General features: G+C 39.9%; 1 protein-coding gene across 4 annotated transcripts; it reads left to right on the top strand.

Annotated features, from left to right (window-relative positions):
- Positions 1–13,885: 13,885 nt before the first annotated feature.
- LOC147637284 (bZIP transcription factor 1-A-like) lies at positions 13,886–24,009 on the top strand. 4 transcript variants are annotated; one of them, XM_086800926.1, is made up of 13 exons: positions 13,886–14,328; positions 14,632–14,747; positions 14,848–14,907; positions 15,261–15,362; positions 15,498–15,584; positions 22,039–22,208; positions 22,322–22,376; positions 22,480–22,519; positions 22,649–22,665; positions 22,762–22,929; positions 23,093–23,170; positions 23,310–23,435; positions 23,509–24,009. In XM_086800926.1, exons 2-13 carry the CDS (start codon positions 14,679–14,681, stop codon positions 23,626–23,628), a joined length of 1,092 nt encoding a protein of 363 aa, XP_086657052.1. In that variant the 5' UTR covers positions 13,886–14,328; positions 14,632–14,678; the 3' UTR covers positions 23,629–24,009. The 4 variants fall into 4 exon arrangements, with proteins under 4 accessions (XP_086657052.1, XP_086657051.1, XP_086657050.1 ...); XM_086800925.1 differs by having other exon boundaries at positions 22,471–22,519; XM_086800924.1 differs by having other exon boundaries at positions 22,649–22,929.
- The last annotated feature ends 261 nt before the right edge of the window (positions 24,010–24,270 follow it).

Below are 24,270 nucleotides of genomic sequence, written 5' to 3'. Positions count from 1 at the left end.
TCCGTCAGCTGTTGCAACTTTATCAGATTAGGTCCCGACGACCTCATTCACAAGACGGTCAAAATGCTTCCCCAGCATTCTTGACATAAAACAGTCATTTAAAAACAGGTCATAAATATAGTTTCTATAACGAACTCTCGTCTTTCCACATTGTTCCACATTAATCCACATCATTTAAATCACATCCATTTCATATGTATTCCCATTCTCATCCAATCACATCATTTTCATCTCATCACATCTTTCCTCATTTATCCTCATCAAATCTCATCCACTCACATCTACCCATCTTTCCTCATTTATCCTCATCAGATCTCATCCACTCGCATCTACCCATCTTAACATCTCATCACATCACATTCATTCACATCTCATCCATTCATAACTACCCCGATCCACATCACATCCATTTCACCTCACATCACATTCATTCACATCTATCCCGATTCACATCACATCCATTTCACTTCACATCTGATCTACTCACATCCCAATTCACATCACATTCACTTATATCCATCACATTCATTCTCATCACCATCCCATCACATACATATCATCACATCACATCTATCCACATCATATCTCATTCACATTTATCCACATCCATCCAATCGTTCACATGTACGATTACCCACTCATATCTATCACTTCACATCCACATATATTCATGTCACATCACATCTCTTTACATCCACATCACATTCTCTCAAATACACATCCACATCCATTCTTTCACATACATATCCACATCACATTCTTTCACATACACATCCACAACCATTCTTTCGCATACATCCACATCCATTCTTTACATACATAACCACATCCATTCTTTCATATACACATTCGCATCCATTCTTCACATATACATTCACATCCATTCTTCACATACATAACTACATCACATTCTTTCACATACACATTCGCATCCATTCTTCACATATACATTCACATCCATTCTTCACATACATAACCACATCACATTCTTTCACATACACATTCGCATCTATTCTTCACATATACATTCACATCCATTCTTCACTTATACACTCACATCCATTTTCATCACATACCATCCACTCATATCCCATATCATTCATTTACATCACATCCTGATTCACTTGACATCACATGTCATCCATTCATTCACATCTATCTGATTCACATCACATCTCATCAAATCTATTCACCTCTATTCACATCACATCCATCCATCCATTCAATCGCACCTATCTGATTCTCATCACATCTCATTACATCTATTCACCTCACATCTCATCACCTCTATTCACATCCCATCCATTCATTCATTCACACCTATCTGATTCTTCTCACATCTCATTACATGTATTCACCTCACTTCTCATCACCTCTATTCACATCACATCCATCCATCCATTCATTCACACCTATCTGATTCTGATCACATCTCATTACATCTATTCACCTCACATCTCATCACCTCTATTCACATCACATCCATCCATCCATTCATTCACACCTATCTGATTCTCATCACATCCATCCATCCATTCATTCACACCTATCTGATTCTCATCACATCTCATTACATCTATTCATAGAATTTAAACATAGAATTTAAGAGAATTCTAATTTTGATATAAAGATTCTTTACGCATCTATTTATGCATAAAAATCAACTTCAATGGGAATAACACTTTTATAAAAATCCTTTTATGCATCTATTTATGCATAAAAATCAACTTTAATGAGAATAACACTTTTGAAATAAAATTAATTCCATCCATCCATTCATTCACACTTATCTGATTCTCATCACATCTCATTACATCTATTCATAGAATTTAAGAGAATTTTAATTTTGATATCAAGATTCTTTACGCATCTATTTATGCATAAAAATCAACTTCAGTGGGAATAACACTTTTATAAAAATCCTTTAATGCATCTATTTATGCATAAATATCAACTTTAATGAGACTAACTTTTTTGAAATAAAATTAATTCCTTTATACATCTTTCTATGCATAAAATCAATTTTAATGAGAATAACGCTTGAAATAAAAATAAATCCTTTATGCATCTTTCTATGCATAACATCAATTTTAATGAGAATAACACTTTTGAAACAAAAATAAATCCTTTATGCATCTTTCTATGCATAACATCAATTTTAATGAGAATAACACTTTTGAAACAAAAATAAATCCTTTATGCATCTTTCTATGCATAAAATCAATTTTAAGGAGAATAACACTTTTGAAACAAAAATAAATCCCTTATGCATCTTTCTATGGATAAAATCAATTTTAGTGAGAATAACACTTTTAAAATAAAAATAAATCCTTTATGCATCTTTCTATGCATAAAATCAATTTTAATGAGAATAACACTTTTATAATGAAAAAATTTCCATTATGCATCTTTCTAGCATAGAAATTAGATTTAATGAAAAAAACACTTTTATAATTAAAAAATTACCATGATGCATCTTTCTATGCATAGAAATCAATTTTAATAATTAATATCAGTGATATCCATGCATATTCATAGGTGAATATGTACATGGAGTAATTAGAATATTTCTTTTAGAATGCACAAACGGTGGGAATTACCATTATGCATCTTTCTATGCATAGAAATCAATTTTAATAATTAATATCAGTGATATCCATGCATATTCATAGGTGAATATGTACATGGAGTAATTAGAATATTTCTTTTAGAATGCACAAATGGTGGGAATTACTCTTTTGGAATAACATAAAAATAAACTTTCTTTTTCACAAAATTCTAGAAAATTTTACCATAACCTCCTTTGTATGGTTGACCATTTCTCATTTTTATAATTCTATTTCCAACTTAAATTAACCCCAATTAGATGTATAGTACTCTAATCTACACAATTTTTAATTTTCAAGAAAATAAACAAAAAGAAAAGTTTAATTAATCTTTTTGTTAATCATACTAGGATAAGGAAAGGCTGAATTGTAAATAAGAGAAGGGGGTGGTCTTTTCATCAAGGCATAGCATTAGAATTTACTTTAATCAACTATAAAACAAGAAAATCAAGAAAACCATAGATTAAAAATGAAAAATAAAGAAAAATTTAGCTTACATGGAGTTGTAAGCTTTCCTTTGGCTTGAGGGATTGAGGGTTCTACTCTTGTTTGAAGCAAGAGAGGCCACCAAATTACTTTGGAGAGGGATTAAGCCAAAACCAATTGAATTATCAAGAAAATTCAATGTAAATGGCTCTGGGTAGGAGTAGAGTAATAGTGCATAAACACTATTAACATTTTACAAAGGGGGAGGCTTCTATTTATAGGAAAAAGTGAGCCTCTAACCAAGCAAACTGATTCTAGAATTTTCCAGATCAGTTTGGTGAATTTTTTATCATTTTTGGGTCAGTTTAGCTTACTTTTTAGATCTAGTTGAAACAGGAGAGAGGAGAGATGAAAATATCTCATTATTTTTTGAGTTTAAAGCTCCTCCACACATGTGAAATAGGTGCCTCCTTTATGAGGGGAGATCCCTACACTAAGGTGTTAAAAATGCATCATTTCCTCTAAATATCTCTTAATAAACCTTGTACTCAGTGTCAACTCTTCATCTTATGTGAGCATTTACTCATTTTTGGGGGTTTTTCTTTTATTCTTCAATTTATCTCCTCCTGGATTAAACTTATTGGTCCATAGGAACCTTAATTGAACCATAATTCAAAAATTTCAAAAAATTTGGACCCTTAGGCTAAGGTCCTTTTTACCTACTTTCAATTAATTTCAATTGTACATTGGAAAGTTCTTTTTGAATTTTTGTGTCAGGGGAAACCATTTTATGAAAAGATGCAGGGGGGAAGAGAGCTTGAGCTCTTGCAAGCACACACACACTCACAAAACCCTAATAGAGAATACACAAGGTGAGAGGCTGAAAATCTTCTTCTTCTTCACTCAACACTCAACACACCATATACCACATAATATGAAAGGTACTCAACCAATACATACAGTGTGAACCCAACTAAATGAGCTGGTGCTATAACTATGCTAGTCTCTAGAATGGCTGTCACACAGCCTGTCATCCCACTGGCCGCATATCACCCAAGATCTCACCAAGTGTGGGGCCTATCCCCCAGTGGGTCATCAGTGTCCACCGCCTCACTAGATGAGCTCGATATCTCAACACTCCCCCTCGAGCTTAACTCCATCTCATGTACACCAAGCGAAGCCCTGAATCTGCGAAGCTTTTCTGTACCCAATGCTTTGGTGAATATGTCAGCTACCTGATCCCTTGTGCTGACATAAACAAGGTCAAGATCTCTTGCCACCAAGACCTTCTCTCTGACGAAATGGTAGTGGACCTCTATATGCTTTGTACGAGCATGAAAAACTGGGTTGTTGTCATAGAAAATGACAACTTGTCTATCCACTGATAGACCCAAATCTGAGTAGCTTTCTCAACCAAGCTACCTCACATGCTGCCATAGCAGCTCCTCTGTACTCGGCCTTCTCTGTACTGGATAGAGCAACCGTAGGCTGCTTCTTGCTGCTCCAAGTCACAGCAGCACTCCCCAAAGAAAACGTGAATCCACTAGTAGATCTTCTATCTGAGATACTACCAGCCCAATCAGCATCTGTGTACCCATGTACACATATCTCTGTCCCAGTCTCATAGAATAGTCCACAATGCAAAGTAGACCTCACATACCTCAGTATGCGTCTCAATGCATCCAAATGCGATTTTCGTGGAACCTGCATAAACTGACTCACCAACCCAACAGCATAGCTCAAATCTGGTCTGGTGATCGTCATATAGATCAAGCTTCCTACTATGCGCCTATACATAGTAGGGTCCTCCAAAATCTCTCCTGAATCTGCACTCAACTTGCCATTCTGATCCAATGGCACTGAGATAGGCTTACAGCCTGTCATACCATACTTGGACAACATGTCCAAGCCATACTGTCTCTGCAGTAATCCAATACCATGTGGTGACCTAATCACCTCAATGCCCAAGAAATATCTGAGCTCCCCCAGATCTTTCATCTCAAACTTCTGTCTAAGCAAGATCTTTACATCAAAGATCTCTGCATCATGGTCCCCCGTAATGATCAAGTCATCTACATAGATGACAACAAGCACAACCCCTCTATCACCATGTCTCACATACAGTGAGAAATCTGCATTGGCTACATGAAAGCCAATAGTGATTAGATATTCAGAAATCTTGTCAAACCATGCTCTTGGTGCGTGTTTTAAGCCATACAAGGCTTTCTTCAACCTGCAAACATGCTCGGGGTGACCCACATCCTCATAACCAGGTGGCTGCAACATATACACCTCTTCTTGCAAATCCCCATGCAAGAATGCATTCTTGACATCCATCTGAAAAGATCATTTGCTTTGATGCAGCCACTGCTATCACAACTCTCACTGTTGCCATCTTGGCAACTAGGCTGAAAGTTTCCTCATAATCAATGCCATATGTCTGCACATATCCTTTGGCTACCAATCTAACCTTGTACCTGTTTATGCTTCCATCACTTTTATGTTTTACTTTGTACACCCACTTGCATCCAATGGCTTTCTTGCCTTCAGGCAATTGCACTAAATCCCAAGTCTCATTTCCATATAGTGCATTCATCTCCTCATCCATAGCTTTCTCCCAACACACATTTCCAACAGCCTCATCAATGCATGTGGACTCTACAACCTGCACAACCTTTGCCATATATGCATAGTGATGTGCCACATAACCATCATAAGTAAACCTCTGCACATGATTCTTCACTCTCCCAGATCTTCGCAGCTTTGCATTCATGGCTTCCATAGCCTTCTTTACACCAGGTGTTCTCATAGCTGGGATCCCAAGCTCCTCATCAAGGCTCATCTCTGAGCCACTAGACTCTCCACCATCAACATGAGAATGCCCTGCAGAAATGTCAGGCATACCAAGGGGCTCAACCACTTTCTCTTTTCCTTTATGCGATGTACTAATCACATTTGCAGGGCTAGTATTATGACGCAGCCTGCCACTCCATGATGGTCTATCAACAGACCCACTAGAAGAGGACTCTCCTGGTCCACTCAAAGACTGTGATTGCTGACTTGCATTCTGTGCAACCACACTTACACTCACATCAGCCCCAATAGCTTCTTTTTCAGCAGCATACCAGCTGCTCATCTCATCAAAAACAACATCCCTGCTACCGTCAACTCACGTGTAGCAGGGTTATAACACCTGTATCCCTTTTGCTCAAGGGAATATCTAATAAAAACACATTTTTCAGCTTTTGGATCCAGCTTAGTTCTCAGCTCATCTGGCACATGCACATATGCAATGCATCCAGATGAGACAAATCAGGTTTTCTGCCAGTAAACCTCTCCTCTGGAGTTACATCATGTATGGCTGCAGTTGGTGTCCTGTTCATGATGTAAACTGCTGTAGAAATAGCCTCAGCCCGATAGCTATGCGGCATATTCTTCTCTTCCATCAATGCTCACGCAATCTCAGCAATGTGCCTGTTTTTCCGCTCAGCAACTCCATTTTGCTGCGGAGTGTATCTACATGTGAACTGTTTCCGAATACCATTCTTTTTCAAAAATTCAGAGAACTAATTGGAGAAGTACTCTCCCCCTCCATCTGACCTTAGGCACTTAACATATTTTCCTGTTTGCTTTTCAACCATAACTCTGAAATTCTGAAAGTGAGTGAACACCTCACCCTTCTCCTTCATGAAGTATACCCACATAGAGGACAACTCTTTCCCTTAAGATCTAACTGATTCTGGGCTTCCTTATAGTCTGGTGAACCCAACAGAATCCTAGGAAAAAGATCCCGTATATAGAACTCATCATCAGATAACAATTCACTCAGATCATATCATTCAAATCCTCATTACAATAATGGTCCATTAGACCAAAATTTCCATCTAAGAACAGTCCTCCATTGGAATTTTAATTATACAGATTTTTAATTTGTCATCCCTTAACTTGATCCATTGGGTCGTGTTAATAGTAGCAATCTGTCAGCACAATCCACTAATCTCATAGTGATTTGCTGAAGTCATTAACGTCGTTCCAGTTATGAACATCATTACACAGGGACTCATCCCATTCATCCTCATTGTGGTTTTGCTCAGCTTAATACTTTTCAACCAAATTCAGGAATCATCATTTTTCAATCAGAATCCAAATCAACTCATCAGTTCTCAACCAAAATTTAAAAATCATATCTACCACATTCGAATTCATCATCTTGATACCATTTTTGCTTATAATTTCAAGTCTTAGATTTACTCGTATATACTGCCAATAAAGAGCTGCAGTTATACCCTCAGTATATACGGGTAGTCACACGGTCCTTGGAATTATAAGGTAAATACCATCATGTCTAGGCCTCAAGCAAGTCAGGGATCCCATGCAATTGCGGTACTTCCATCTGAAGACCCAATTACTAATTTATGAATTTCAATCTGAATATCAATTTGTATGAATTTCATCACACAATTACAACCTTTTACTACTACTTCATAAATTTTTGACATTTTGGCTTCTCGGTGGATCCACATTAGCCAACTTTGCTCTGATACTAGCTGAAAGACCCCTATCCACGGAAAAACTTCCCTCGCCCGAAAAACACGGGCGATTCCTCCGAGATAACTTTACTCTACCGTAGTCAAAAGCCTTAACTAACTGAACATATCTGACCGAACGCGTAAGTCCTATAGTCAGATCAAGGAAAAGATTGCACTTGGATCATAGAGACCAACGCTTTTTTCCTCATTGAGAGGCACAGCCGTTGATTCTTTTCCATAGAACAATTTTTATTCGGGATTTACTTCATCTATCGTACCATAACAGAATTGAGTCTCAATTTAGGGATCCATCAGTCCAACCTAACCCCATCTAGTCCCGTGGGTTAGCCAACCGCCCAACCACTATAGTGATAGGATCCAATTAAGAATTTGGTTAGGTTTTGTCTCGGGGTACCAGGGAAAAGAGTTCCCAAGCCCCCTAGCCACACCACTTACACACCCAATATGAAATTGCCTTTTTCACAGAATCAACTGTCTTTAAAATAATCATTTAATGAAACTATAGTGTCACTGATCATAATCCTCAAAATCTCCGGTTGAATCCTTATTTCCAATCATTCTTTCATCGATGTACCTATGGCATCATTGGCAACTAGAACGCTCACCACCCGTCCACTTAGGGGCCTTTCGATGGTTCCTAGCTCATAGTACTCAGCAATATATTTACATACCAAAATGGAATCTCCGTTGAAGATTAACAAGATCAACCAACAGGTCCATATATGGTCAACACCGTATGGTTAGCACCCTCGGATCCTTCGCAGGTCACCTTAAAATGCTTCCCCAGCATTCTTGACATAAAACAGCCATTTAAAAACAGGTCATAAATACAATTTTTATAATAAACTCTCGTCTTTCCACATTGTTCCACATCAATGCACATTATTTAAATCACATCCATTTTATATGTATTCCCATTCTCATCCAATCACATCTATTTCATATGTATTCCCATTCTCATCCAATCACATCATTTTTATCTCATCACATCTTTCCTCATTTATCCTCATCAGATCTCATCCACTCGCATCTACCCATCTCCACATTAGATCTCATCCACTTGCATCTACCCATCTCCATATCTCATCACATCACATTCATTCACATCACATCCATTTTATATGTATTCCCATTCTCATCCAATCACATCTATTTCATATGTATTCCCATTCTCATCCAATCACATCATTTTCATCTCATCTCATCTCATCTCATCACATCTTTCCTCATTTATCCTCATTTAGATCTCATCCACTCGCATCTACCCATCTCCACATCATATCTCATCCACTTGCATCTACCCATCTCCATATCTCATCACATCACATTCATTCACATCTCATCCATTCATAGCTACCCCGATCCACATCACATCCATTCACATCTATCCCGATTCACATCACATCCATTTCACCTCATATCACATTCATTCACATCTATCCCGATTCACATCACATCCATTTCACTTCACATCTCATCCATTCACATCCCAATTCACATCACATTCACTTATATCCATCACATTCATTCTCATCACCATCCCATCACATACATAACATCACATCACATCTATCCACATCATATCTCATTCATACACATCTCATCTCATTCATCATCCATCCATCCAATCGTTCACATGTATGACTACTCACATCTATTCATACATTCATATCTATCACTTCACATCTACATATATTCATGTCACATCACATCACATTTTTTCACAACCACATCCATATCACATTCTCACATACACATCCACATCCATTCTTTCACATACATATCCACATCACATTCTTTCACATACACATCCACATCCATTCTTTCACATACATCCACATCCATTCTTCACATACATAACCACATCCATTCTTTCACATACACATTCACATCCATTCTTCACCTATACATTCACATCCATTCTTCACATACATAACCACATCACATTCTTTCACATACACATTCGCATCCATTCCATTCTTCACATACATATAACCACATCACATTCTTTCACATACACATTCGCATCTATTCTTCACATATACATTCACACCCATTCTTCACATATACATTCACATCCATTCTTCACTTATACACTCACATCCATTTTCATCACATATCATCCACTCATATCCCGTATCATTCATTTACATCCTGATTCACATGACATGACATCACATCTCATCCATTCATTCACATCTATCTGATTCACATCACATCTCATCACATCTATTCACTTCACATCTCATCACCTCTATTCACATCACATCCATCCATCCATTCATTCACACCTATCTGATTCTCATCACATCTCATTACATCTATTCATAGAATTTGAGAGAATTCTAATTTTGATATAAAGATTCTTTACGTATCTATTTATGCATAAAAATCAACTTCAGTGGGAATAACACTTTTATAAAAATCTTTTTATGCATCTATTTATGCACAAAAATCAACTTTAATGAGAATAACACTTTTAAAATAAAATTAATTCCTTTATGCACCTTTCTATGCATAAAAATCAATTTTAACGAGAATAACACTTTTGAAATAAAAATAAATCCTTTATGCATCTTTCTATGCATAAAATCAGTTTTAACGAGAATAACACTTTTGAAATAAAAATAAATCCTTTATGCATCTTTCTACGCATAACATCAGTTTTAACGAGAATAACACTTTTGAAATAAAAATAAATCCTTTATGCATCTTTCTATGCATAACATCAGTTTTAACGAGAATAACACTTTTGAAATAAAAATAAATCCTTTATGCATCTTTCTATGCATAACATCAGTTTTAACGAGAATAACACTTTTGAAATAAAAATAAATCCTTTATGCATCTTTCTATGCATAACATCAGTTTTAATGAGAGTAACACTTTTGAAATAAAAATAAATCCTTTATGCGTCTTTCTATGCATAAAATGAGTTTTAACACTTTTGAAATAAAAATAAATCCTTTATGCGTCTTTCTATGCATAAAATGAGTTTTAATGAGAATAACACTTTTGAAATAAAAATAAATCCTTTATGCATCTTTCTATGCATAAAATCAGTTTTAATGAGAATAACACTTTTGAAATAAAAATAAATCCTTTATGCATCGTTCTATGGATAAAATCAGTTTTAATGAGAATAACACTTTTGAAATAAAAATAAATCCTTTATGCATCATTCTATGGATAAAATCAATTTTAATGAGAATAACACTTTTTAAAAAAATCCTTTATGCATATTTCTATGCATAAAATCAATTTTAATGAGAATAACACTTTTCTAATAAAAAAAATTTCCATTATGCATCTTTCTATGCATAGAAATTAAATTTAATAAAAATAACACTTTTATAATAAAATAATTTTCATTATGCATCTTTCTATGCATAGAAATCAATTTTAATAATTAATATCAGTGATATCCATGCATATTCATAGGTGAATATGTACATGGAGTAATTAGAATATTTCTTTTAGAATGCACAAACGGTGGGAATTACTCTTTTGGAATAACATAAAAATAAACTTTCTTTTCCACAAAATTCTAGAAAATTTTGCCATAACCTCCTTTATATGGCTGACCATTTCTCATTTTTATCATTCTATTTCCAACTTAAATTAACCCCAATTAGATATATAGTACTCTAATCTACACAATTTTTAATTTTCAAGAGAATAAACAAAAAGAAAAGTTTAATTAATCTTTTTGTTAATCATACTAGGATAAAGAAAGGCTGAATTGTAAAGAAGAGAAGGGGGTGGCCTTTTCATCAAGGCATAGCATTAGAATTTACTTTAATCAACTATAAAACAAGAAAATCAAGAAAACCATAGATTCAAAATTAAAAATTAAGAAAAATTTAGCTTACATGGAGTTGTAAGCTTTCCTTTGGCTTGAGGGATTGAGGGTTCTACTCTTGTTTGAAGCAAGAGTGGCCACCAAATTACTTTGGAGAGGATTAAGCCAAAAACAATTGAATTATCAAGAAAATTCAATGTAAATGGCTCTAGGTAGGAGTAGAGTAACACTGCATAAACACTATTAACCTTTTACAAAGGAGGCTGCTTCTATTTATAGGAAAAAGTGAGCCTCTAACCAAGCAAACTGATTCTAGAATTTTCTAGATCAGTTTGGTCAATTTTTGATAATTTTTTGGTCAGTTTAGCTTATTTTTTGGATCTAGTTGAAACACGAGAGAGGAGAGATGAAAATATCTCATTATTCTTTAGTTTAAAACTCCTCCACACATGTGAAATAGGTGCCTCCTTCATGAGGGGAGATCCCCACATTGAGGTGTCAAAAATGCGTCATTTTCTCTAAATATCTCTTAATTTTTAACTAATAAACCTTGTACTTAGTCAACTCTTCATCTTATGTGAGCATTTACTCATTTTTGGGGATTTTTCTTTTTTTCTTCAATTTATCTCCTCCCTACATTTGGATTAAACTTATTGGTCCATAGGAACCTTAATTGGACCATAATCCAAAAATTTCAGAAAATCTGGACCCTTAGACTAAGGTCCTTTTTACCTATTTTCAATTAATTCCAATTGTACATTAGAAAGTTCTTTTTGAATTTCTGTTTCAGGGGAAACCATTTTAGACACTAGGAGGATTTTTATATCAAAAAATATCTCAATTTTGAATTACCTCCCTCTAGATATTTTCTCTCTCTAAGCCAAAATAGGGTAAAACAGGACCTTTCTTTTATTTCTAAGAGGGGAATAATTATAAGATCAGAAGGGGAGGTTCTTACACCTGCACACCTCAAAAGTTAGAGGAAGGAATCTTACAGGAGTCTTTTAATTCTTAATTTTTACTGCTATTTGACCTATGCACTCTCCATACAAATTCAACTTCAAAAAAGATGAAGGATGGCTTCGTAAGTCTAGTGGATTTTGAGCATGCTTAATCATGTGAAGGCGATTACACAACTAGATGCTTGCACAACATGAGGAGGTCTCCCATAGTAGTGCTTTAGCTCTTTTTTTATTTGAGGAGATCCAAGTAGCAAATAATATATTTGTTTTGGAAACTTGTAGAAAAATAAGCAAGTAGCTACAACAATCAGTTTTACTAACAAAAAACAACCAAAAAGTTACTATTATGTGCTATAATTATAACTATAATATGTAAACACCTATCATTTTAAAAGAAAGACAAGGGAAAATTTGAGAAAAATGTACTAATTGCCAAGTTTTTCTAGCATTGGGAGTATGGGGTAGTTCTATTAAGCATACTTATTCATGTGAATTAGTTTGTGTCCTCGATGGATACTTGTTGGTAGTATTGGAAATCGATACACATGTATCGTAAAAAAAAGTGTTGTTTTAAAAAATGGAATATATTTTAAGAATAAATCTAATCTAGAATCTTGAATTGATGGATCATTGACATATTTTATAATATATGATCAACAAATATTGAATCAATGGATTTCAATGTCCATATTTAACTTCAACTTCAAGCTACTTATGGGAAAAAAATGAGGTTTAGAGTATTTGTAACCCAATCGTGTTTTTAAGGATGAAGGCTTAACCAATTGTGCTTTTGTTTTTTGGGCACACCACTACTAAGGCATTAGGTCCCATGATGAAACTATTTTTCGAGACTTTGTAAATTGTCACTTAGTCAATCTTATTTTTATCTTGTTGTAATGCGAAGGCCTACCCATGGTAGGCTACAAAATTACTCACCGATTTTACGCGAGTCAAATAGGCTATAACTTAGGTTGGTTCGAGAGCACTCTAAACATAGATTGGTTTTTTGAAGCACAAGAAACTTTTTTGCCAAATAATCCCAAGGTTGGAAGCACTACAAACTTCTTTTCAATATGATCCTAAGAGTGGTCCTAAACATAGATTAGTTTTGCAAAGCACCGCAAAACTTTAGCCAAATGATCTTAAGGTTGGAAGATCTACAAACTTCTTTGCAAAATGATCTTAAGACTGGTTACACACAGACTAGCATGCAATATGAATTTGAGAATTTCTTGAGCCATTGTGAAGCATATCATCCTAAGATTGGTCCCAAACATAGATTGGTTTTCCGAAGCACCACAAACTTTTTTGCCAAGTGTTCTTGGAAGCACTACAAACTTCTTTGCAAAATGATCTCGAGACTCGTTAAAAGAGACACCCCACCCTCTTCTTCCTCTCTTTCCTTGTTTTTTGATTGCATGAAGGATGCCTCGGTTAGGGTTTCTTTGTTTTGCAAGGGTTTGGACGGGTGGCCAACTTTTACGAGCTGTGAAGAGGACGTGTACCTTTTGGGGCCGCGGACGCGTATGAAACCGGACCTGGGGATATGGCTAGAGTTGATGTGGCACGCAGTGGCGAAACCCTAAGACGTGGCTTTCGTAGAGGGAGGTGGGGACGACACGTTTCCTTGCAGCCTGCCACATCGTCTCCCTCCTCTGGGCTGTGTGTGTCTATGTGTGTGATGAGTCCGATGCTTGCTTGGCTGCTGGCGATGGCTGTGTTCCAGTTGGCCTCTTTAGAGCGATCACCTGGACAGTGACCCGCTCCTAGTCCGATCTAGGTCGCATTAGGGTTTCTTCCTGTTCCTCCCGCCTGATTAGGGTTTCTTCAGTTGCTGCGCATGCTGCCGGATTGGAGTTTCTTCTCTTGTTAGTCATCGTTAACTGCCCTCCCAGTTAAAGCTCATGGCCTTCATTTCGAGTTCAAATCTTTTGTCCCCCGGGATTTTCCTGCATCGAAGCAAGGATTGATCACGCTGCAAGGTATGCCCTGTTTTCGTTTTTTCTACTTTTGAGTATGTGTGTGTGTGTGTGTGTGTGAGAGAGAGAGAGAGAGAGAGAGAGAGAGGGGCTGCTAGGTCACAGACACACTTGTTTTTTTTTTCTTTTTCGGCAGGGCTTGTAAGTGTGCGCGCGTGGGCGCGTTGATTTCCAAAGTTTCATATGCCCTGTTTTCGTTTTTTCTACTTTTGAGTGTGTGTGTGTGTGTGTGAGAGAGAGAGAGAGAGAGAGAGAGAGGGGCTGCTAGGTCACAGACACACTTGTTTTTTTTTTCTTTTTCGGCAGGGCTTGTAAGTGTGCGCGCGTGGGCGCGTTGATTTCCAAAGTTTCATATGCCAGATATGGGCTCTGGAGAGATGGGAACTCCAACAAAAACCACCAAGATGTCTACCCAACAACAAGTAAGTAATGAGCCTCTCAGAACTATGCATTGGGATGGAATGTGGGAACTCGTAGTGGCCTTGCGGCACTTCTATTCACTCTTTCTGAGCTTTTGAGCAGGAGCAAACTCCCACCACCACATCAGCCATGCCATACCCGGAGTGGGCGGCAGCTTTTCAGGTTGGTTTACACATCAAACCTGGCATGAGCTGATTGATGAGAAAAACTTCATGGAAACTGAGCATGAAACCGTGGACACTAAATGGGATGAATATTTTTACACAGGCCGGGTATCCAGACTTGTTGGATGTAGACTATACTATGCATAATGAACTGATCCTTAAAAAAGGCATAGGGATCACCTGAGTGCGTGCGTGCGTGCGTGTGTGTGTAGTGGCTTAGGATGGCACAAAGGCAGTAACCGCAAATGTGCACGCCATTACTTTTTCTATTGGTTCACACGCACTCACACATGCACAAGCGCACGCGTTCCACTTGATGTTACTCAGTGGTGCTTCCTCCAATGTGGTCAGGCTTATTACAGTACAGGAATGTCGCCATTGCCACCTCCAGGTTATTTCCCTTCTACCATGGGCTCTGGTCCACAGCCTCACCCATACATGTGGGGTGCTCAGGTAGGAGTTTAGGACACGTTTTTTTTTTTGTGGTGGTCTTGGGAAGGATGGGGGTGTTTTTGGACAAAAAAGTTGGGAGGCACTTGGACTTACATGATGCTTGTCCTATTTGATTGGATTTTTTTGCAAGAGAAGCCTTTGATGCCACCTTATGGAACACCACCTCCGTATGCAGCCATGTATCCCCATGGAGGAATCTATGGACATCCTCCTATGACACCAGTGAGTAATTGCACTTTCAGTCATTTTTCTGTACTGAGATGACAGTCATGACCTGAAGGCTTCGTTTCAAGCTCTATTGTTACATCTCTTTAGATTTAAGAAACTCATGGTTAGGTTTAGGGGTAGCATGCTAGAAGCTTTTAGACTAGGGGCCGAAGGGTTATTAACATTGTAGGCATATGCTCACTTATGGTAGTGCTATGTGTGAACAGGGCTTAACCAAGGGCACTTTTTCCCATGTGGTTTTTCCCCTTGGACATCAAGTGTGAAAGGACACATATAATATTTTGTAGTTCTATATTATATGGATGTGGCACACATGCAAGGGTTGACTTGCATTTTGTGGATACCACACTTTTGGCTCTCTCTCTCTCTCTCTCATTTCTGTGTGTGAGCTTCTCAACCTTGCACCTAACCCTAATGTGCAGGTTTGTGTGTGTGAGTGTGTGAGTCCAACACCCAACATTTGGTATCAGAGCTGGGAGCTGGAGCTGGCCTTGGAAATCTGCTGCTGAATAAATTACTGCAAAATTCCGTCGACTGCGAATTTCCGTCGACACTGTGTTTTTCCGTCGACGGACGTCCGTCCGCCTGTTCCGTCCAGTTGCTCCACCGTCCGGCCGCCAGAGACGGGCGGCACTAGTGGGGAGCCCACCACCTCCGCCCAGTCTCACGGGCGGCACCGCCTCTGCATCCGGCGGCGCTTTCTCTGCAGCCGGCGCCGACCAGCTCCGTCAGCGCTACAGCCGCCGTAGTTCCGTTCCGTCGACGACTGGCACAGGCCCGTCGCCCCTCCGTTCCGTCGACGTCCCAGTGTCGCCCTGCACTCCGTCGAAGTAGCCGCCGGCAGACGACTCCGTCGCTCCTGCTCGGCTCCGTTCAGGCCGACTCCGTTTCAGCGCCCGTCTGCTCCATCGTCGACTCCAGGCACCGGCGTTTCCCCACCGCTCGACATTTCTGCTCCGGCCGCCGTCCATCCTCCAACAGTCGACTTCAGGCACCCGCACTGGTCCCAGCCCGCCGGCACACCCTGCCCGACTCCTACGCGTCCGTCTGCTGTTCGTCGCCAGCGACCTCAACTCCCAACGCCAGCAACTCGTCGCCTCTTGCTCGCCCGTTACAGGCCATTCTCGCTAGCCCACCTCTTCGCTAGCGATTCCAGCGCTGGCCTCTCTCTTGTTCGACTACAAAGCCCGCCTCTGCTGGTCCGCCACCACCGCCCAGAGCACACCTCCGCCAGCTGCCACGTCATAGGTGAAGAATCACCTGCAGCTCAGTGTGCTCTCCACCTGCATCGACTCCCTCCAACGCCTTCCCCTGCAAAACGACTCCCTTCAACAAGGTCTCTTCCCGGCTGCCCAGGTACTTTTGTTTCAGCAAACAGAACAATAAACATTTGGTTTGCAGGCAGATTTTGCCAGGAAGATTTGTAAGCTTGCAGGTGGTACAGGATTAAGGCAAATTTGGGGGTTTTTGAAATTGAGGTCAAAATCAGCAAATTGAACCTCTCTTATTTGCAGAAATTTGGGGGTTTTCAAAATTGAGGTCAAAATTGGCAAATTGAAGCTCTTACATTTGCAGAAATTTGGGGCTTTTCTGAAAATTGGCCAATTAGATGCACATTGAAGCGATTGGAGTGCATAAAAATTGGGGATTTTCTGATTGGAGCATGTAATTGGGCATTACAGCTGCGATTTGTCGCGTATGTATACACATTGAGTGTAATTGGACAATTTGGTGCAGGTTTACACTTGCTTTGGATTGCAGGCATACATTTGCACAGGACATTTGGTTGCCTGGCAGTGCACCTTGTGCTTGGTTTGCTTGCAGTTATATTTTGTTGACATGGCACAGAATGCTACAGATGTATTTGGTGTGCTCACCCAGGAGGACAAGCTGGATGGATCTAACTACTCCCTCTGGAGTTTTATGATCCGTAATTTGCTGGTAGCCAAAGGGCTTTGGGGCATCGTGTGTGGTGATGACACACGCCCACATACCATTCAGCCAGCCACGCCTCAAAGGGGAGGTGCTCAAAGAGCTCCTGATGTAGATCATGCTCCCACACAAGAGCAGAAGAGATGGGACTCTAGAGATGCACAGGCCATGTCATTGATAGCCCTTTCAGTGAAAAGGACTATTATTCCGCACATTCGTTCGTGCAAGACATCGAAGCTTGCATGGGACACATTGGAAGCAATGTATCAGGTACGCAACGAGGCAAGAGTTGCCTACTTGAAGAGGCAATTGGATCTTCTTTCTATGGATGAGGGTGACTCCATGGCAGATCATCTCACCAAAGTGAAAGATTTGCAGGAACAATTGCTCAACATTGATGAGGTTATCCCAGACAGACAGATGGTCACCAACACTCTTCATTCTTTACCGCCTTCCTACTTGGGCTTTCACACCTCTCTCAACCTCTCGATGAGAGGAGGTGGTGATCCCGTCACTTTTGAAGAGCTCGTGGGTTTACTCTTGCAGGAAGAGCAAACGAGAGCAAACATATCGAGCAACCGTGGTGGAGAAAAGGCATTTACAGCCAAGGATAAGGGTAAAGCAAAGAGCTTTAAGCATGGGGGACAACAGTCTAGCAAGGCTGGTCGTGGACAGCCCTCTTCTAGTGGTGAAAAGTCTGACAAAGGGGATGCAAACAAGCCCAAAAAGAAGGGCAAATGTCACTACTGCCATAAGCCTGGACACTACATCAGTGAATGTAGGAAAAGGATTGCAAAAGAGAAAAAGAAAGAAGCAGGCAATGCAGTAGCAGACTCTTCGGATGACAAAGCACAGCAATCAGCTAATGTAATCCAGGAAGAGTACACTTTTTTGGTCACATGCACTAGTGACACACCAGGTGCTTCGGACACTGATATGTCTTGCATTGCATCTGACAGACAGAATGCATCATGGTATTTTGATAGTGGTGCTTCGAGCCACATCACATCATGCAAAGATGTATTTCAGCACTTGGTTTATGCTTCAAATGGCCGCACTGTATCATGTGCAGATCATACCACATATCCAGTAAAGGGAATTGGTAATGTCATACTTATTGCAGCCAATGGTGCCAATATATGTATGAAAAATGTATTGTATGTTCCAGGGATAAAGAAAAATCTGCTCTCCGTCTCAGCCATAAACGACCAAGGTTTAAAGGTTGAATTTGAAGATGGGAAGTGTTTGGTAAAAGACCCATCAAAGGGTTATGAAATAGTCACTTCTGGAACACGATACAAAGGCTTGTATAAGCTGGACAGCTATGACAAGCGCACTTATGATGCAAATACAGTGGCTGCCCACACTCCTGCTATGCATGATGCAGAGCTATGGCATGCTCGTTTTGGGCATGTAAATTTTCAGAGTTTGATGCTTTTGCAGAAGCATCATATGGTTGATAATATGCCGCCTCTTGAGTCTCCACCGAGACATGTATGTGAGGGGTGTATTTTGGGAAAGATGCAAAGAAAACCATTCCCCAAAGATGGAGCTGTTAGAGCTGAAAATAAATTACAGCTCATACATAGTGATGTATGTGGTCCAATGCGGACACCATCCATAGGGGGGCATCTTTACTTTGTCACATTCATTGATGACTACTCCAGGTTTGCTTGGGCTTACCCTTTGAAAGCGAAAGAAGATGTGTTTACATGCTTTCGACACTTTGTAGCAATGGCTGAAAATATGTGTGCATGTAAAGTCCAAACACTTCGCTCAGATAGAGGTGGAGAATACATGTCAAATGCATTCAAGAATTATATGCTTCAAAAGGGCATCAAACACCAATGTACTGTGCCTTATACACCGCAGCAGAATGGTGTAGCTGAGAGGAAAAATAGATCTCTCATGGAGATGGCAAGATGCATGGTGAAAGCACAAAAGTTGCCTCACAAATTCTGGATGGAAGCTATAATGTGTGCAACTCATGTGTTGAACAGGTGTCCAACAAAAGCTTTGAAAACCATAACACCATTTGAGGCTTGGTATAGCCGAAAGCCAACAGTGGATTATATGCGTACATTTGGGTGTTTGGCATATGCACATGTGCCAGAACAACTCCGAACAAAGCTTGATGACAAAGCAATTAAATGCATTTTTGTGGGCTACAGCAATGAAAGCAAAGGATACCGTCTTTATAATCCAACTACTCGAAGGATTTTTGTGAGTAGAGATGTGGTATTTGCTGAAAATTCAGAACAGCCCATGATCAGCTTGTATAAAAGCAATGATACAGGCATACAGGACATGTTTGATGGACTTTTACCCATTGCAATTAGGGGGGATTCAGATCAGCCAGCCCCTACACAACAAAATCCACATGTAGAACATGTGGAACAGCCAGCCATTCAGCCCCCTTCTGTGGAAGAAGTGGAAGATCTTGTCAGGGAAGAGCAAACAGCCATAGACACAGCCAAGTCAGTGCCAAGATGGTTGCTGAAAACTTTGCAAGAGAGCAAACTTGCAGCTCCACTCACAGGTAGAACAAGGGCTAGTTCCAGCCATGCCTTGAATGTACATCGTGGGGAGTCTGCATTCGCAATGGGTGGTCTCTTTGATTCAGAAGAGCCTTCTTCTTATGAAGAAGCACATGAGAATGAGTATTGGTTGCAAGCTATGCAAGCTGAAATTTCTTCTATCATGAAGAATAATACATGGGATCTTGTGGAACTGCCTAAAGGCAAGCATGTAATTGGCACAAAGTGGGTGTACAAAGTCAAAAGAAAGTCTGATGGTACTATTGACAGGTACAAAGCAAGACTTGTGGCTAAAGGCTACTCCCAGAAAAAGGGAGTAGATTATGAAGAGACTTTTGCTCCTACTTCGAGAATGACCACAATAAGATCAGTGATTGCATTGGCTGCCCATAAAGGATGGAAAGTGCATCAGTTGGATATCAAAACTGCATTCTTGAATGGGGATTTACAGGAGGAAGTATATGTAAATCAGCCCATTGGTTTTCTAGTTCCTGGTGAGGAACATAAAGTATGCAGGTTGCACAAAGCATTGTATGGGTTAAAACAAGCTCCAAGAGCTTGGTATGATAAGATACATGCTCATCTAACCAGCCAAGGTTATGAGAATAGTCCAGCTGAAAGCACATTGTATGTGAAGAAAACCGATGCCGATATTCTCATAGTCATCTTGTATGTAGATGACATGCTCATTACAGGTACAAGCAAAGCACAAATTTCAGATTTCAAAGCTGATTTGAAAGCTGAATTTGATATGTCAGATTTGGGGCCTTTACACTACTATCTCGGCATACAGTTTATGCATACAGATGATGGCATTGTTATGCAGCAAACTAAGTACATAAAAAGTTTGCTAAAAAGGTTTCACATGGATGAATGTAAGCCCATTTCTACTCCGGTAGAACCAGGTGTACGGCTTACTATGCATGATATTGGAGAGCCTTTTGAGGCTGGCCTTTATAGCCAGGCAGTGGGATGCCTCATTTACTTGTGTAACACGAGGCCAGACATATCTTTTGGGGTGTCTTTGTTGAGCAAATTCATGCACAGCCCAGGCACAAAGCATTGGCAAGCAGTCAAACGCATTTTTCGTTATCTTAAGGGTACCCTGGATCTTGGTTTGTTCTATCCCAGGGGGGGCAGCTTGCAGCTTTATGCATACAGTGATTCAGATTGGGCTGGTGATTACGATACCAGGCAATCCACCAGTGGGAATTGTTTTTTTCTTGGCAGCTCATGCATATCTTGGTTGAGTAAAAAGCAACCCACTGTTGCTACATCTACTTGTGAGGCTGAGTACAGGGCAGTCTTTACAGCTACAGTAGATTGTGTATGGTTGAGGAGACTATTGGCTGATCTTCGTGAGTGTCAGCAGACACCCACCACCATTCTCACTGATAGCCAGAGTGCTATGGCCGTGGCACGAAATCCAGTATTTCATGCACGTACCAAGCACATAGAGATTCATTATCACTATGTCAGAGAGAGGCTACATGCAGGGGAGATCAGTTTATCTTATTGCCCTACACAGGATAATGTTGCAGATCTATTCACAAAGGCTTTACCTCGAGAAAAGTTTGAAGCTTTCCGCAAAGCTTTGGGCTTACTCTCATACAGAGAGTGATCTGCTACCTTGTACAGGTTCACACTTCCACTACAGGGGGGATTTGTAGGCATATGCTCACTTATGGTAGTGCTATGTGTGAACAGGGCTTAACCAAGGGCACTTTTTCCCATGTGGTTTTTCCCCTTGGACATCAAGTGTGAAAGGACACATATAATATTTTGTAGTTCTATATTATATGGATGTGGCACACATGCAAGGGTTGACTTGCATTTTGTGGATACCACACTTTTGGCTCTCTCTCTCTCTCTCTCATTTCTGTGTGTGAGCTTCTCAACCTTGCACCTAACCCTAATGTGCAGGTTTGTGTGTGTGAGTGTGTGAGTCCAACACCCAACAAACATATGTTAATTTGCAGGTTGCTGCTTCCATAGGTACAGATGTAGAGGGAAAGTCTACCGAGGGAAAAACAAAAAAAACGGGGAAGAGCTCTAAAGGGAGCATGGGAAACCTTGGGTTGCTCACTGCCAAGGCGAGTGATATGGGGAAGGCAAATGCTGCATCTATGAATGGTGTCCTCTCACACAGGTTGGTCTGAAATCAATGCCAAGGTTTGAAACATGGGTTGGTTTGAATCTGTTGTTAAGGCTTGAAATGCCGTGCTTTACTATTTACTTCTTTTCCTTGTGGGCATTTTGTAGTGGTGATAGTGGGAGTGAAGGCTCAACAGATGGGAGTGAAGGGAACTCTCAAGATGTAAGCCTTTATGTGTTATTCATGCTTACTAAGTCACAATTTTGTCTTTGTCTAGCTGCCTAAGCCAATGTTGACAAGGTATTTGTCATGCTAGGGCTCACAGGAAGTCCGCAAAAGCAGCTTTGATCAAGCCACTTCAGAAGGTATTCTTGCTGGATTCAAGTTATTACATATGTTACTTTACTTGAGCAAAGTAAATGTGATGGGTGCTTTGTGGCTTATAGACGATTTTTGAGCTTTTGTCCTCTCTATTTGGCTGGATCTTTTTGCAGCCCCGAATTCTCATGTGGTAAATTCAACCCCTTATGGAAGTGCACAAGTTGTAAATCATCTAGTGGGAAACTATACTGTAGCTGCTATGCCAATCTCTATTGGTGGGAAACAGGTGGTTGGTGGTGGGCCCCTTACTAATCTCAACATTGGCATGGATTACTGGAGTGGAGGAACACCTGGTGTGTTGGCTGCTGGTCAAGGTAAACGGGGTTCGGCGGCTGCAAACACAACGGCTTTGATTCCATCCTCCAATGTGGTTCCTGGAGAACTCTGGTTACAGGTCTCTCTCTCTCTCTCTCTCTCTCTCTCGCATGCATGCATGAGAGAGGTGGTGCGTGTGCACGCTCCCAAGGGTGAGAGTGTGGTGCGCCACACACACACACACACACACACACACACACACAAAAGGAGTGGTTGATGATGTTTTCTTGTGGTTAATGAAGGATGAGAGAGAATTGAAGCGACAACGAAGGAAACAGTCCAACAGGGAATCTGCAAGGAGGTCCAGGTTGAGAAAGCAGGTATGCTGCTGCTACTATTCTGAGGATATATATCTGGAATTTGAAAAGGAGGAAAGTGAAGAGTAGGTCCAGTTATGGCCAAATTTTTTTGTATATGTCATGGATGGTATAATGATAATCTGAGGGTTTTTTCTTGCAGGCAGAATGTGAGGAACTTGCCACAAGAGTGGAGAGGCTCACATCAGAGAATGCATCTCTACGTGAGGAACTCAAATGCATGACAGAAGAATGCAAAAAGCTTTCTACACAGAATAGTTCACTTATGGTGAGAGCTATTTTAGCTTTCTCCCTTCTCAAATGAAGATCTGCTAATATTTTTTAGTGATTTCTGTCTGCAGGATCAGTTGCACTTGCCGAGGTCTGAGGGATTGAATGGGGACTTGGAGAAGATTAACACCAACCTTGATAACCAGGAAGTTTTAGGAGAAGGCTTGCAGCTGGACCAGGATTCCCTATGAAGGGATGTTAAAGAAGCTAACCGGACTCTTAACCGAACTGGGTATAATATGGATTGTGGTGGATTAGTTCTCAGCTTTTTTGAATTGGACTTAAGTTTGGGATGTTGTCGTTTGTCTTTTTCTGCTAGGACGGCAGAGGTAATCAGCCTTTTGCTCACCGTTATAACAACACACTAACTCCGATATTTGCAGCCGGGATAGGTAGAGTAGACCCTGTGGAGCACCCCTTAGGCTGACTCCACATTTACTACATGCCCGTGTTGTAATCTAGAGAAGGGAAATGTGCTCTTTGGAGCAGTGTCACTAGGTACTTGATGTGACACAAACTTTCCTGTATGTTGTAGACAAACTTAATGTACACTACAAGAGAGTTGATAGTCACTGGTTTTGAAGTTTTTTTTTCCAATGTTTTATCCCTCCCAGACTTAGCCACAGCCACTTTACATGATGGTGATGCAATAGTGGTTCACAAGATTTGGTTTGGAATGAGAAAGGCATTTGCTGTTTTGATGTTTAATTTTTAAGAAAACAAATTCTTCATCTTAGTGTGCAAGCTCTAACCAAACAATTGTCAAAGTATGCACATTTGAGATCCTGTGAGGTAGGCCTTTCTTCCAAAATCAAGGGATCCACCGCCACTGG

The sequence above is a fragment of the Cibotium barometz genome, chromosome 7, assembly GCF_041138505.1.
Source record: "Cibotium barometz isolate CiBa-2024 chromosome 7, ASM4113850v1, whole genome shotgun sequence".
Classification (NCBI taxonomy): Eukaryota; Viridiplantae; Streptophyta; class Polypodiopsida; order Cyatheales; family Cibotiaceae; genus Cibotium; species Cibotium barometz.
This window is presented reverse-complemented; position numbering and strand designations above follow the sequence as displayed.